Source organism: Chelonus insularis, unplaced genomic scaffold, assembly GCF_013357705.1.
Source record: "Chelonus insularis isolate UGA/USDA-ARS -01 unplaced genomic scaffold, ASM1335770v1 contig_3_pilon, whole genome shotgun sequence".
Lineage (NCBI taxonomy): Eukaryota > Metazoa > Arthropoda > Insecta > Hymenoptera > Braconidae > Chelonus > Chelonus insularis.
In genome coordinates, this window is record NW_023276556.1 from 379,044 (window position 1) to 394,138 (window position 15,095).

At 29.4% G+C, this 15,095-nt stretch overlaps 5 protein-coding genes and 1 non-coding gene across 8 annotated transcripts; 3 read left to right on the forward strand and 3 right to left on the reverse strand.

The window, feature by feature from the left end:
* Positions 1-77: 77 nt before the first annotated feature.
* On the forward strand, positions 78-2,321 carry LOC118068363 (clusterin associated protein 1). The gene is made up of 5 exons (XM_035085701.1): positions 78-209; positions 575-771; positions 865-1,260; positions 1,398-1,815; positions 1,883-2,321. Exons 1-5 carry the CDS (start codon positions 188-190, stop codon positions 2,197-2,199), a joined length of 1,350 nt encoding a protein of 449 aa, XP_034941592.1. The 5' UTR covers positions 78-187; the 3' UTR covers positions 2,200-2,321.
* LOC118068362 (uncharacterized) lies at positions 2,224-10,202 on the reverse strand. 3 transcript variants are annotated; one of them, XM_035085698.1, is made up of 6 exons: positions 10,138-10,202; positions 6,989-7,060; positions 6,396-6,907; positions 4,583-5,081; positions 3,530-3,840; positions 2,224-3,366 (listed from the first exon to the last, which is right to left on the reverse strand). In XM_035085698.1, the coding sequence occupies exons 3-6, from the start codon at positions 6,890-6,892 to the stop codon at positions 2,859-2,861; spliced, it is 1,815 nt and encodes a 604-aa protein (XP_034941589.1). In that variant the 5' UTR covers positions 6,893-6,907; positions 6,989-7,060; positions 10,138-10,202; the 3' UTR covers positions 2,224-2,858. The 3 variants fall into 3 exon arrangements, with proteins under 3 accessions (XP_034941589.1, XP_034941588.1, XP_034941591.1); XM_035085697.1 differs by lacking the exon at positions 10,138-10,202 and adding an exon at positions 8,725-9,269; XM_035085700.1 differs by lacking the exon at positions 10,138-10,202 and adding an exon at positions 8,510-8,678.
* On the reverse strand, positions 9,183-10,495 carry Dus4 (Dihydrouridine synthase 4). Its single transcript, XM_035085597.1, has 4 exons — positions 10,419-10,495; positions 10,138-10,335; positions 9,308-10,065; positions 9,183-9,208 (listed from the first exon to the last, which is right to left on the reverse strand). Exons 1-4 carry the CDS (start codon positions 10,493-10,495, stop codon positions 9,183-9,185), a joined length of 1,059 nt encoding a protein of 352 aa, XP_034941488.1.
* A 379-nt stretch (positions 10,496-10,874) lies between these two features.
* Prosalpha3 (proteasome alpha3 subunit) lies at positions 10,875-12,164 on the forward strand. The gene is made up of 3 exons (XM_035085932.1): positions 10,875-11,010; positions 11,197-11,824; positions 11,897-12,164. Exons 1-3 carry the CDS (start codon positions 11,008-11,010, stop codon positions 12,037-12,039), a joined length of 774 nt encoding a protein of 257 aa, XP_034941823.1. The 5' UTR covers positions 10,875-11,007; the 3' UTR covers positions 12,040-12,164.
* Positions 12,126-14,438, reverse strand: sturkopf (lipid droplet associated hydrolase sturkopf). The gene is made up of 6 exons (XM_035085931.1): positions 14,424-14,438; positions 14,092-14,226; positions 13,804-13,937; positions 13,173-13,495; positions 12,909-13,100; positions 12,126-12,735 (listed from the first exon to the last, which is right to left on the reverse strand). The coding sequence occupies exons 3-6, from the start codon at positions 13,907-13,909 to the stop codon at positions 12,298-12,300; spliced, it is 1,059 nt and encodes a 352-aa protein (XP_034941822.1). The 5' UTR covers positions 13,910-13,937; positions 14,092-14,226; positions 14,424-14,438; the 3' UTR covers positions 12,126-12,297.
* On the forward strand, positions 14,101-14,173 carry TRNAF-GAA (transfer RNA phenylalanine (anticodon GAA)). Its single transcript has one exon. It is a non-coding gene; the product is annotated as a tRNA-Phe (tRNA).
* Positions 14,439-15,095: the final 657 nt, after the last annotated feature.

Below are 15,095 nucleotides of genomic sequence, written 5' to 3' on the forward strand. Positions count from 1 at the left end.
TATTTGCTCTTTATAATTCACTATCATGGCAATTGAAATTTTCTAATGAGAAATAAAATTTCTTATAGCGTTGTCAAGGAGATTAGGACACAACATTGACAGTCTGATTGTACAGTGTCTACAATACTTTTGGATTACTATGTGTTGTTTGTGATTTTCTTCTGAAATTCAATCAGAACAAAAAAAAATGTCTTGTAGAGATTTAAGAAGTACGTTAATTGTTTTGGTTATTTCAACAAATTTTTTATTATTTTTTACAGTATATATTCAACATTATTCCATTTTTAGAAGTGTGATTTATAAAAGTATAGAAACATTTTTATAGTACCTATTGGTTCATATAAATAAAATTATATAATAAGAAAAATCAAAGAATAAACTTTTTTTTACATATTTATTTGTATAATTAAATAACATAATTAAAAGTACATCACAGTTTGGTTTCAATAAAAATACTTCAATCTATTATAGACATACTCATATTATTTAAAATGAAACTTAGATCATAAAAGTTGATATAAAGTAAATGTTAATAAATAAAGTTCAACGTTTGAATTAAATGTAATTATTTCAGATTTTACCGAAACTATGAGGTTTCTAGGCTACCCAAGACTGATATCTTTATCAAATTTTCGAGTGCCGAATTTTTCTTTAGTGGCAGAAATTTTAGTTTGGTTAATTCACCGATTTGATCCAGATTCTGAGATTACTGCAGATTGTGACACTGTTGATGATAGAGTGTCTCTCATTAGAAGAGCTGCTGAGTTTATTGTAAGTTTATAAATAATTTTAAACTTTACTTTTATCAATAAAAATTAATCTATCAGAGTATTTTAAGGAATTTAATAAATTCATATTTTTCAGGCATTGAAAACAAATATTAAAGTAAATACAAAAAAATTATATCAAGCGGATGGATATGCTGTCCATGAGTTGTTGAAAATAGCCACAGCATTGTATGAAGCACAAAATAAAAATGCTGAAGAGGAAATACTGTCTGGTGAAGTGCGGCCTATTACAATAGATATAAGTGATCAATTAAGTGAATTAAAGAATACACGACAACTGGCCAGTCAATTAACAGTGAGTGGAGCAAGTCTTTTTGATCTTCTCGGAAGAGAAGTGCAGCTCCGAGAAATTCGTAACAACAAAGTTGCCAGACAATTTGATACGTCTGCTATTGAAGAAGCTTTGAAGGAAGTTATTGAGAGTATGAATAGAGAAGTGGCAGATACTAAGAGACAAATTGACAACGTCAAGGTAACAAGTCATATTTTGAACTATAGATAAAAATTTATCTTGTTCTTATTAGTGGCTTTAAAATGTTTTAATTAATTGTTAAAGTTTATGAACACATGCAAGTATGATATCTAATATTAAATTATAAATTATTGTAGGAAACAGAACAAACTTTAGATACGAAAATTGAGAGAAGACAAATAGAGTTAGATAGAAATAAAAAGAGACTTGGAACTCTACGTAAAGTTCGTCCAGCTTTTATGGAAGAATTCGAGAAACTAGAGCTTGAACTTCGAGCTGTTTATGATGATTACCTCCAAAAATGTCGTTACTTAGCATATTTGGAGCATCTCTATGAAGTAACAACAAAAGCAGAGCAAGAGAAATTCGAGCAAAGACAAGCAGCTACAAAGAGGCAATTGGAGCAAGTTCGTAGTGAAGATGCAGATTTTGAAGGGTTAATAGATAGCAACGACTCCATATTCACCAACAACCTTCGTAATCCTCTTAATCTTGAAAATCCAGAGAAGAATTTAGAGAAAACTGAAAACGCTGTGCTGCAAGGAATTAAAAGAGGTAAAAATAAAATAAATTATAAGTTGTGAGAATTTTTTAAATACTTTGGCTTGTTTTTACTTAATAGAAGCTACAGGACAGGGTTCAAGAATTCAATTAAATCAGAGAAGAATTTATGGTACGATGTCAGGAAGACAACGTGGACCTGTACGAGACTCAAATGATAGTCTTGGTTCATTAGATAGTGATAGTGATCTGCTAATAGATGGTGATCTTGATGATGATGACGACGACGATGATGACGATGACGATGATATTGGTGATGTACGCGATAACATTTTAAACTCAGTAGCAGTACGTGAGAAGACAGCTACATTAGACTTGAAAGGAAAGCCAGAGATAAGAGCCAAAAGTAAAATGGAACAAATTGATGAAGATTTTTAATGATTAATTAATCTTAATTACTTAATTTAGTTAATAGATTGTTAAGTTAATGAGTTTATATTAATTATAAATTAATTTAATCATCACAAATAGTGTTGATTTCCATGATGGCCCAAATTTATTTAAGCACCAGTATGAATAAAATTATTATGATTAATATAATTACGACACATTTTTTTTACATAAAATAGCTAAATTAATCTGTAATTGTGACGTAATTGCAACTGTTTATATATTTGCAATCTCAGGTGAATCTTTGTTAACTAAAATATATGCATTTTGTTGTTTAAGCATTTATGGTAAATTAGTATTATTGGCCATGAATATTGAGCAATTTTTAATTTTGATATTTACATATGAAATCAATTAGTACCAGTGAATTGATTACAGTTTAAAAAAATAATTAAAAACAATTAAAAATATTTTAAAAAATTCTAAAAATTACTGCGAATATTCTGTTGTAATTGTTGGCCGCAATATTTTTTATTCTATTTTCACAGCATTGAGCTTAATGACGTTTATTTTTATATCAATTTTTTAATATAGATATGCTTCAATACTTTGATAAGTCTCATTTTCTTTCGAATTATCATCGATGAAAAAAATGTGCTGTCGTGTTATAATGTTGATAAGAATTAGATCGTTATAAAATTTGGATGCTACCTCGTTTGTATATCATTTGGGCTACTTGGAACGAGTGGAGATAGCGCAGGAACTGCTTCAAGCTCAGGAAGAACACAATTTTCTTCAAGTTCCATCCATACTTTGTCTACTGCATCTGCTAATTTATCACGATATTTATAAGCAGTTCTATCTATTATTGATGGCGTTTTGACACAATCATCGCCACCAAATTCACAAACTCTGTAATGATGAAGTATTGCTGCATCTGCTGGAACATTAAGAGTTCCATGTCCAGCTAAAAACTCCCAGACAAAGTGATTGCCAGCTTCAACAATATCTCGTGGTTTACAAATATATTTAGAGCGTTGTTTGTGAGGATGAAGTTTTGATTTACGTCGTGTTTTTCTTAATGTGATGAGTCCAGCTTCAGTGGGTGTTTTACTAACTGTTATCCAAGGATCATCAGCCCACTGGAGGTAAAAAAATGCGTTTTGAAAGGAGAAGGCGCTACTAGTTTTAGGATTAACTTTACTAGATATCCAGCTGAAATTTAAATAAGTATTTTCATTTAAATATTAATACAGAAAAGTTAGCGTTGATGAAATTATTGAATAGAAACTCTTGATTTGTATTTATTCATTCCTCACTCTACTAAAATTTCTCCTATTTATTTAATGATAATATAATAATATTCATATTTTATTACCGTATAAGCTGCGGTATCGTATCATTATGCCGTGGAATAATAAATTCGTCAAGGTCCAAAAGAGCAATATATTCATATTTATACATGGATCTATATAAACAATCATTCAGCGCAGCAAACAAGTTTTCTGTCCGAATTTCACGCTGTGATATCATATCCAAACGATGCCAAGGCAGAAAACTGACAATTCCTTGGTTTTCATAATATTTCAGTGCACATCCGGCTTCTGTCCCGACTGTGTCATTGTAAAGAGTAAAATGACTCACTCCAAGGAGTCGATGAAGCTCGATAAATTCTATTAATTGTAAAACCTGTAACAAAGAATTTTATATATTGATTTTTCTTTCACGAAACGTCTCAGTTATTCTACAACAGCAGAAAGAAATAAGTTAAAAGCTTTTGTAAAAATTTTAAAACTTCCTTATCGTGCTCAATTTCCTTCCAAGACGCATTTATTAAAATCAATACCGTTTCTAAGGAAGAAATATTTTGGGGAAAACGTTGAAATACGTTGCTCTAGACTCTAGAGTCTTTTATTACAAAAGACACTTTTTTAAATTCTTCTTATAAATGAAATATATAAGCTGTTGTAAAGGAGGATAATAAATTGAATGTTAAGAAGGATGAAATTATTTAAAAAGAGATTAAACCCATCACAATGGTAATCCAGTGAATAGGCAAGTTAGAACAGTGCAGAAAAAGTTTTGATATATTATAATTTAACTCAATACATTAAGAAGTTTTTGACTTTCGAACTGAGAGCCATTGGTACTTAAGGTTAATTGGAGCATATTTTCTTTTAAGAGACTTTGATGTGAATTGAAATTATTGGTTAGCAAAAACTTTTTTTTACTTTTTATAATTTACTAAAGAAATTTAAGGTAGTAATTCGTTATTAATTTACTATCTATCAATTTTAAATGAAGAGACTCTAATAAAATCCTCCTTTTAAGAATCTATAAATAAATTTAATCCATTTGTATTAAAAACCTATTAAATAGAGTTTATTTCTGACGTTTTACTATTTTAGAATAAAATTTATTGTCAACTTACTCTGTTGTAATCATAATGAAGAGGCTTAACACAAATGGCAAGTTTACCCCTTGAAGTTGGTCTGTCCTTTGGACGATTTTGAATGAAAATTCGATTTGTTGGTAATGTGCGCAATTTAGCAACAACACTAACAGCTTCTGGGGTTAATGTAGCTTTTGGATCTGGTGATTCAATGGGTGGTACTGGCGGTAATGGACAAATAACAAAGCAAGCACTGTATTTTAAGCTCCAATTCTCTCGTATAACTTTTATCTTTGCTGCAACTGTAACTGAAGCAGTAATGTTTGTTGCGTTTCGTTCAACACGATACCATAATCTACACCATACTCCATCTGGAGTCTTGGTTTTTGTAGCACCGATAATTCGTATTAAGCCAGGAGATTTATTTGATGATTTCCCCTTTTGTTTGAATGATATTTGCCCACTATTAGAGTTGAATATCCCTCTACCGCTGATGACTCTATCATCATAATATGCTGAGTATACGAAGAATTTGTATCTGAAACAAAAAAACAAAATAAAAACAATTAATGAAATTTGTAATGATTTCATTAAATTCAATTTGTCTATTCGTTTAAATTTAATAAGGATAAATTCGGAAATAAATGCTTCAATAAATTGAGTTTCGTTAGTTTGTTTGTAAACTTTAGAACTATTTTATTATCCAGTGTAATCAGATCAAATCCTACTAAAAACTTTTCTAATAGTTTTTTTTTGATCGGAAATGTATATTTAGTGTCAATTCAGCAAAAATAAATTCAACAAAATATAACTAAATAAATTAGTGGAAGTAATTATTGATTAAATCAATTAAATGTGCTGATTTAATGGTAGAAAATATTTATTTATCAAATTAGTCGGATGCGGTTGAGCTATTTGATAATAGATATCTAAATCAACATGAGAAAATTCAATTTCTTCATGCGCCTGTATATGATTAATAAGCAGATCAACTGAACTTTAGAAAGTTTCGATTACATCATTTGTTTGGAAGATATTGTTAATCAGAGATTTATATATTTTTTAAGTAATGGAGAAAGTTTTAAGCTAGGTTGGTTTGTAGTTTAATCGCCCTTAAAATAAATCAGAATCTATTACATCGACACTTGGAGCTTTAATAAAAATCAATTATGTCACTTATTGATGAAAAATTATGGATACTAAATTTGCGCAAATAAATATATTAATAAAATAGCTTCAAGCTCTTCAAAATGAAAAGAATGAAAGATTCTGGGATTTAAAGAATATTTTATGTCATATTTTCAATCATATTATATTAAGTTAATTCTATCCATATCTTTCGAAGTTTACTTAGAGAAATGGAATAGATTTATAAAAATGTAATATTTTATTTATATAATATGAATATTACATAGTTTCTGTAGAGTGAGAACTGACATGACATTTTTTGATATTTGATAAAATCATCTTGTGAAACAACAATGTATTCCCGGTCACATTTTTTCACTGTGATTTAATCAATATTTTTGATAAATAATGCATGAATAATAATAATTATTATTGTCATGAGTTTTATCTAAACAAAATATTTTCTGTTGATCTACCGAGATATTTCATCAAATATTGTCTTGATAAACCGAATAATATTGAGAGTTCTATTTTTATGTTTATATCTCTTTCATTTTTAATTCCACCTAGTCCTCATTTTTATTTTTAGATGATAAAAAATGAATAGCAGTGACATTAAAAGCAAATGTAATTTATTCAGACACTAATTTGAGCAATTAACTTACTAAGTCCATGAAGAATTGCTTAAACTATCTAGATTAAAAATCTATGTGATAAGATATACCTGGTATTCGTGACTGGAAGCCATTCTGCATCGGTCATTGGTAAATTTTGATCAAGAGCTGGTAATTTAAGCTCAACGCTTGGTGGTAGACTCGACAAACTTCGTGGATCGGATGGAATAGATTCAATAGCTTTGGACTCAGCATTACTATTCATCAAAAGCAAACCAATTTGTGCATCGAATCCTCCTTTCAAGGTTGCGTAATCATCAGCTATAACTTCTTCATAATCCGGTCGATCGAGCGATGACGTAAGACGATGCCCGCTTCTGTGGCCACCAAAAGCACCTGTTCCTCCATTCCCACGTTTCTCATCAATGAGAAATATTTCTGTCAAGACAATTACTCCAAATACTGCAAAAAACATAACTACCAACATGAAAGACATATTGGCTCTGTCTTTTAGCACGCCAGCATTTGAACGTCCGAAACTCATGGTTGAGATACTAGATCCGCTTCCACTAGAAACTATTCCTGGGCCAGTTCTTCTTGTTCCCATCCTCTGCTTTCAGATCTTGATTACAAACAATGAGTATTATATAAATAATCATCCATTGTTAGATGGATATAATAAAATTATCTATGCATTACTCACTTATTTATTGGCGATCATGTGAGGATGCTTGTTGATTCTATTGTAGATATTCTATCATCATCCTTTGTTATTCTATAACAGATTAAAAAATATGATAAATAATGATTAATGACAATGTATCCTTCTGGCTGATAGAATATCAAATATTGGTACTAATAATCGAAACAGTGGTTGGTATTTCTGTACAAGCGATGATCATGTTTCACGAAAATGTATCGTGCTCAATTATATAATACGTAAATTATTCATCCAATATTCATCACAATTGGAAAAATTGTTATCATGATGACAAATATTTTCATAACAAGTTTTCTAAAAATAAACACAATCACTTGTATAAAAACTTGAAAAAACGTTTTTTTTTCATGTAAAATCGTTTCGAGTATTTTTACATTTGTACTAGATTTGTTAGAGCATTGAATGAATAATGTAACCGTCGTTATTGGAAATTTCCAATTGAATTTGTTGCCCAACTTCTTTTCGAAACAAACATATTCGTAAAAGTTGAGATTTTTAAAAATTTTCTATCGATCTATGAAAGGAATATTTTTTTACATATTTTTGTATACATTTTGCAACTAACAAGGTTTGGAATATTTTCATACATATATGAATGTGTTTGTTTGTCTTTTTCCTTCATAAACTTTCTCTCTGAAAACGTTTTAAAAAACATGAAAAAGCGAAATGGATAACACAGAGACTACCTTGAGATACTATGATAGCTGTTTTATTATTTTTACATTAGAATGTTGTATCACTCGTGAAGAACTTGTTGAAAAAACATAAAGAAAACAAACTTTGTTTGTTCAATACTTCTTTCAAAATTTTGTGATGATAGTTTTGCAAGTCAACTATTTTTAAATTGAGTTATGGACACAAAAAAAAATTTCAACTTTAAGGAATATTTAATTTTATGTAGTATTCTGAATATTGAAAAAATATGCTTTTGGTAGTAATTAAAAATTCAGTTACTGTAATAACTATGTAAATGCCATTATTAAAATAATTAAAATATATTTTCTGGAGAAAGTTCACTGAAATCATTGTATTTTCTTAAAAATTTCATTAACATATAAGTCAAATACACCAGGAAAAATAAATACGAATTTATCTATCAGTTTAATTATCCACATAATTCGATAACGAAAGTGATGTATGTTATGAATTAATTAGTTTAAATGAACTTGTTATAAAGTAAAAGTGATAGTAAAATGTTCCACACACTCATCTTTCATCTAATTAATAATTTTTCACGAAGCAACATGTTAAATGAGAGCTCCTCGTGTTTCACCAATGTGCTAATTAATTTTTATTGTATCTTCTTTTTAGTTTATTATGAATAATTTGAATGCTAACACTATTATACAAGATCCTACTTTCGTTTTCATTATAGTATCAACAAGCTGAAAAACAACTTTAGCAAATAAGTTGAATATTTATCATTAAATATCAAAAAAAATATCTAGATAATTTTCTTCAGTTAATTGTGTGTTTGTTCATTTCAACTAACGAATACCATACCCCTGACGATCGATTTAATTTCCTCTTAAAATTATTCTGTTTGACACTCTTATCCTTAATTCATTGCTCCTTGACGTTTTTTTTTTCTTTCTAAAATGTGACTTTCATTGATCGAATAATGTACTTGAATATCAACTCGAAGGGAAGTCAAAGAAATAAGCAATAATTTACATAGATTAATCATTATCTAATCAAATATTAAACCAAATACTCACGATTGTTGGCAATATTTCATTGTACTAGGTCGTGCCAACTTGTGCTTAGTTGATACATTGGTAATTATTAATAAATAAATTTACTGTCATCAGATTTTTTTGCAACATTTCAGTAATTATTCATCATTGTTTTACATTTTTGTTTTTATCCTCTATTATTTTCACCACGTTTGAACTTATACAAAAATTTAGCTAAAATAAAAAGTAGTAAAAAAATGTTTATACTTCACTAGATAATAAATGTTTGCAATAAATTTGTTTATGTATGGAACAAACGTTAATCACAGCAATATTATATAAATTCTATGTTGGGTAGTTCTCAGAACCGTTGTTAGCACGTTAACGCTACGATTCTTTACTCTGTAGTAAATATATTTTGTATTGTATACTTAATCACCGAAAAATACAGATGCGCAAGCGTCATCCGACGAATCGATTTTACGAATGTGCAGATGAATTTAGCATGCGACCGTTATTTGAGTTTCTAGATATCATTATTGGAATATATCGTTCAATTTTTTTATTCATTATCGAATATTACAAAATTTTTATTCATTAAAAATGTTAGAAAAAAAATCCCAACTGTCATCATTATCACCAGACATTAAAATATTATTCTTAGGCTTTTGATGTTTCATTTGAAAAAATGCGGTATAATCACAAGTAGTAGGACGAAGGGAATCTTCTAGTTCAGGAGAATATTGCGGTTTAATTCCATAGTAAGATTCAATAAAATTTTGTGCTTTGTCTTCTTTTAAACAATTAAAAAGCATCCGTTCATCATAGGGGAGTACTTTTTCCAACATAAAAATGAGATGGTGGTGAAACGTCAAGAAATTGGTAGGAATAATTGATGTGATATTAAGCCAGTCTTGAACACAGGAGATTGGGGTTACTGAAGTACCAGTAAAAAGTGCTGGATTTTTTAAAAGTCCATTTGCCACCATGACCCCTTGGCATTTTGATTCTTCATATAGATGTTCAGCTTCCCTTAGGGACTTGACATTACCATTAGCAATGATAGGGATCTTGACGCAGTCACGAACTAATTTAAGACCCTCTAAGTCAATTGGTTCTTTTCTCATTTGTGGTGTTCGTGCATGAACTGTCAAAAATGATACACCAGCATGTTCCAAAATTTGACAAAATTGTATACTTTTTTTAATGTCTTTTAATAAACGTATTTTGACAGACACTGTAAATGGAGCAGAAATACGATTCTTTACTTGGCGTACTAGATCTTTGACTAATTCAGGTTTTTCTAATAAACTTGCTCCATATCCATCATGCATTGCCCAACGTTGAGGACATCCACAGTTTAAATCTACTCCATTGCAGTAGCTATTGTAGATCGGAATAAAAAATGTCTATCTGTATATTTTTTGAAAACTATAAGTAATTTATATTACTCACGGTGCAACTAATTCTGTTGCATCAGCAAAATCAATAGGATCCTTAGCCGCAAATTGTACTATTAGAGGTTTATCTTCCGAATTAGTTGTGAATTCGTTTTCTCTTGCTTCAGCAGATTGGACAAATGAGTTAGCCAAGATCATGGGAGTAAAACAAATATCGCAGTTGTATCGTCTTACGAGTGATCGAAAAGGTAATCTAGGACAATAAAATATATGAATTAAAGAAAAAAAAAAGTTAATTATTCATTTAGTAAATAAAATAAAAATTATTCGACGTACTTGCTGTATCGAACCATCGGTGCACATATTTTTGTCATTTCTGGCGCACGTAATATTTCTAAAACATCTGTTGACATTTTGCATTATTGATGAACAAACAATTTTATTCTAAATAAAGCTATTTGTTTTAAGTCAAAATGTGTACTGAAATAACAATAACTTCCTGGTGAACTGGCGGCTTATCTCTAACCTAAAAAATTAGTTATAAAAAAAGTATTAATGACAGAGCAATTAATAAAAATAATATATAATATTTTTATAAAAAAAACCTATGTGACAATTTTCGTTTATTATCATAAATTAATTCACTCGTGATTGTACTCTCACGCAAATTTATTAAAATTTCAAATTGTCACAGAACTTTGCACAAGCTTTTTAATTGTTTTCTTCAAAGGTTCCTTCATTATTAACTGTTGTATCGATTATCAACTGTCGCTTGTGTGATGTTCTCCAAAATGTCGCTAGTATCATTCAGCGAAATCAGAAAAATGTATTCTCACTCATCAAAATAATCTATAACAAACTTGAAAAGAAAAGGTCCTTATTAACGTGCATTATTTTTACAGTAGTTACTGAACATTGAATCACAATGGTAAGTTCCCAAAAAATAAATCTCTATTTTAAATGTAATTATTTGAAGATTCTTGTGAAAAAAACGAATCTTCCTGTGAACAATAGTGTTTAAAGAGAGGTTATGATAGAAATGCAATGTCATTCACATTTAAACAAACTCCAAAATTAATAAAGCATTAATAATAAAAAACTAAATGGTTTTTAGGCTCGTAGATATGATACACGAACTACAATTTTCTCCCCGGAAGGGCGTTTATATCAAGTGGAATATGCCATGGAAGCTATCAGTCATGCCGGGACTTGTCTTGGAATCCTTGCAAATGATGGAATACTTTTAGCAGCCGAAAGAAGAAATACAAATAAACTTCTAGATGAAGTATTTTTTTCTGAAAAAATTTATAAACTTAATGACGATGTTGTTTGCTCAGTGGCTGGTATAACATCTGACGCTAACGTCTTAACGAATGAACTTAGATTAATTGGTCAACGTTATTTACTCCAATACGGTGAAACAATACCATGTGAACAACTTGTCTCTTGGTTATGTGATGTTAAACAAGCATACACTCAATTTGGTGGTAAAAGACCATTTGGTGTATCCATTCTTTATATGGGATGGGACAAACACTACGGCTACCAATTATATCAGTCTGATCCCAGCGGTAATTACGGTGGCTGGAAAGCAACATGTATAGGAAATAATTCAGCTGCGGCAATTTCTTCATTGAAACAAGAATACAAAGAAGGTGAAACTACTTTGAAAGACGCTCAAGCTCTTGCAATTAAAGTCTTGTCGAAAACTCTTGACATGACGAAACTTACTGCTGAAAAAGGTTTATTATATTTTGATTTGTAATTAAATTTATTTTTGATAACAGATTACTTAAATTTATTTTGCTTTATAGTGGAAATGGCAACACTAACGCGGGAAAATGGTAAAACAATTACACGAATTTTACCTGCAGCTGAAGTGACAGCACTGATTGAAGAACATGATCGATTAGAAGCACTCGCAGAACAAGCGAAAAAAGAAAAGCAGAAGATTTAATCTTTTATGAAATAAATAATTGCACTGTGGCGTGTATTATTTTAGGATTATACACAGAACAGTATCCTGATAAGTAAAACTATTAATTTTTTCATTTCATATAAAATAAAATAACATTTATTAAATTGCTTATTTATATACATATTTAAAAAAGAAACAAAAAACATTTTTAACATTGAGTCCCATTTCCCCCAAAGAGTGTTTATAAATGTAATAAAAATAACTTCTACCGTATTAATCTCGACCAGTAACGGATAATTATGAACTATTTGCTATATTTTCCTGAATCAAGTCACCAACCATGTGACCAACTTCTTTGGAATGAGTAAGTACGAAAGCATGGCGAAAACCAAGTTGACAAAGCTGAGCATTTATATTCGGATACTTTTCTTTCAATTCACGGTAATAATTATGTGGAGTCCACCGATCAGTTGCTCCATAATAGAACCATAATTTATCATTATGTTTCACAACTGCTTCATGATCTATTTCTTTTACTCGTTTCATTTCGTCATTTGCTAATCGAAACACTCTTTCTAATACTGATGGATGTAGAAGCTGTTGTACAGGTTTAACGCTTTCTCTCGTTATTCCAAGAAATATACCAAAAATTTGAATTAAAAAGACTTGGAGTAATGATGGAAAAAATGAAAATATCCATGCTAAGAATACTAAAACTTTAGCAATCCTTAATACCTGTAACAAAAATCAGTGTAAGTTGTATTATGGAAATTTTTTAGAATCATTATAATTACTTGTAAAAGTAAATTATTAAAAAAATTATAAGACAGTAGTGCAATTGTTTAGATGAAGAAATAAGAAAAATGATGAATATTTAAAATAAAGAGTAATTAAAGCGGTTAACTTACAACATTTGTCAGGAATTTCCCATTAGGAGTTTCAGCCATTCTTTCTACAGTAGGAAAGAGTAAATAACATTTAACAACTCGACTAGCAAATTCTGGATCCTTTAATAATTGCAGAATCATCCAGCTTCCTATGGAATGCCCTATGAGATGAATTCTTGCATCTTTAGGAACATATTGTTTAATAAATGCCACCTTTAATAATAATTAAATATTGCTATTGATTTTTAATGAAAAAAAATGTAGTTCATAAATGATAGGTATTACCTTGTGGTTTACTTGACCATCTAAATTATATAACTCTTTGTTGGAGCTAGTGTTTGGAAGAAAACTTAAATTATCTGAAGGTTGAACATGTCCAGCATGGCCCACCACCCAAACTGGAGTTTCAGGCGGTAGTCTTGACTTTAATGCTTTGATAAATGCCATATAAAAGCTTGGTACCCCAGGATTACCTGGGATTACGATAACAAGATCCTTGCAACCAGTAGGAGCAAGACCTTCTTCAACCCAACGGCCTTCAGTAATGACGTGTGTTTGGATTCCATTACATTGTAGCATTGCCTGCTGCATTCTGGCACGTATAGTTACTGTAATTTAAATGAATTATTTATGAAATTTCTCTCTAGATATTTTTTACAATAACTTTAAATAAATAACTTTATACAGATGATGAAGTTCAAATGGTTATTAAATTGCTAAGAATAATTATTATGCTTAAAAATGAGTGTAAGCAACAAAATGTTTATACAATTCTATTTGCCAATCGATGAAATTGATTCTTTCATTATTTGAAAGTTTAATTTTATTGAAACAATATTATGCATATCTTTTTTACAAAACACATGTTAATAAATGTTGTTCTAAATTTATAAATACTGATAGTTATTAGACTTACCAAACTTATGTTCATGTATATGCTTCAACCTTTGAATTATTCCTTTTATTCTATTGCAGTTTTCGAGCGATGATAAAAAGTGTGCTCTTTTTGCTCTATTGCGCATGCGCTGTAGTTGATCAGCTGGTTAAAGTCTGAAATTTATAATGTTGTTATAAAAATTAAATCAATATTTTTTACCATTTTTATAGTGAGTCATGGATTAATATTACTACAGTATATAATAATAATAAAAAAAATGGTAAATTTAACAAGAGACTGATGTTAAAAAGATATTCGCTATCTTACCTTCTATACGCCGAAATAGCTCAGTTGGGAGAGCGTTAGACTGAAGATCTAAATGTCCCCGGTTCAATCCCGGGTTTCGGCAAACTTTCTTTTTTATTTCATTTACAAATAATACGAGATAAACAAGCAAACTACCTGTTGAGTAATAAATAACAATATTTTTATTTAATTATCGTATGTTTATTTATAATACATGTGTCGATATGCGAAAAGATAAACAATGATAAATTATGATAATTTAGGTTATGTAAATTTCATAAAACTTGTTTCTATCACTTCGCAAAGTGATCGCACATAAATTAGATATTGTTTATTTATTAAGTTGTTGTAACCTTGCAATATAACAATGACATATAATGAAATCATTTTATTAATCTAATCGATACGTTTATGCAAAACTCAGTGTGTAGTACATTGCTTCGAGATAAAAGACACTGTGTAAACAGATATTCAAAAACTGAGTGTTTTTAACAATGAAAGTTAAAAATAAAATTCTAAAAAATAATTCATATGATTCATGAACGACGTTTAAATATCATAAAGATTAGATATAATAAATATAAAGTACAAAATTCGAAATATCTTGCCCATCGACAGTCACAAGTGTTATAGATGTGCTACCGAAACTCTCAACAAATAGATTTAATTCGGTAATTAATTTTTAAGGCGCCAAGCTAATATTTATACTCCTTCATGTGGAATTACTCAGGTGTATTAACCGACTCATAAACGATTACATTTAAGGAATTGATTATCGAATAAAATTTATTGCACGGTCTCTCGATCAAAAATCAACACAATGACATGAAGAGTACATCTATAATCTAGACCATCATAAATCTATAAAAATAAAAATTACTCGTTATAAAATTCTATACTATAAAACTACATCATAAACGAATTAAATAATTGAAAAAAAATCACTTTATTGTTGAATTTTTAAGATTTTTTTATGTTTGCTTCATTCATATCATGATAAAGGTAAAAATGCTCAGATTGTTTTG

What these genes read in the sequence shown, in the direction of transcription:
- LOC118068363 (XM_035085701.1), top strand. Translation starts at nt 188, where the DNA reads ATGTCTTGTAGAGATTTAAGAA. An exon ending in GAAGAGCTGCTGAGTTTATT is followed by an intron (nt 772 to 864) that starts GTAAGTTTATAA and finishes CATATTTTTCAG; the next exon opens with GCATTGAAAACAAATATTAA. An exon ending in GACAAATTGACAACGTCAAG is followed by an intron (nt 1,261 to 1,397) that starts GTAACAAGTCAT and finishes AAATTATTGTAG; the next exon opens with GAAACAGAACAAACTTTAGA.
- LOC118068362 (XM_035085698.1), bottom strand. Translation starts at nt 6,892, where the DNA reads ATGGGAACAAGAAGAACTGGCCCAGGAATAGTTTCTAGTGGAAGCGGA. An exon ending in TTCATTATGATTACAACAGA is followed by an intron (nt 3,841 to 4,582) that starts GTAAGTTGACAA and finishes TCTTTGTTACAG; the next exon opens with GTTTTACAATTAATAGAATT. An exon ending in ACGATACCGCAGCTTATACG is followed by an intron (nt 3,367 to 3,529) that starts GTAATAAAATAT and finishes TTTAAATTTCAG; the next exon opens with CTGGATATCTAGTAAAGTTA.
- Dus4 (XM_035085597.1), bottom strand. Translation starts at nt 10,495, where the DNA reads ATGTCAACAGATGTTTTAGAAATATTACGTGCGCCAGAAATGACAAAA. An exon ending in CCGATGGTTCGATACAGCAA is followed by an intron (nt 10,336 to 10,418) that starts GTACGTCGAATA and finishes TTATTGTCCTAG; the next exon opens with ATTACCTTTTCGATCACTCG. An exon ending in GTCTGGTGATAATGATGACA is followed by an intron (nt 9,209 to 9,307) that starts GTTGGGATTTTT and finishes AATGATATCTAG; the next exon opens with AAACTCAAATAACGGTCGCA.
- Prosalpha3 (XM_035085932.1), top strand. An exon ending in GAAACTTACTGCTGAAAAAG is followed by an intron (nt 11,825 to 11,896) that starts GTTTATTATATT and finishes TTTGCTTTATAG; the next exon opens with TGGAAATGGCAACACTAACG.
- sturkopf (XM_035085931.1), bottom strand. Translation starts at nt 13,909, where the DNA reads ATGCGCAATAGAGCAAAAAGAGCACACTTTTTATCATCGCTCGAAAAC. An exon ending in TATACATGAACATAAGTTTG is followed by an intron (nt 13,496 to 13,803) that starts GTAAGTCTAATA and finishes TTTAAATTACAG; the next exon opens with TAACTATACGTGCCAGAATG. An exon ending in ATGGTCAAGTAAACCACAAG is followed by an intron (nt 13,101 to 13,172) that starts GTAATACCTATC and finishes TTATTATTAAAG; the next exon opens with GTGGCATTTATTAAACAATA.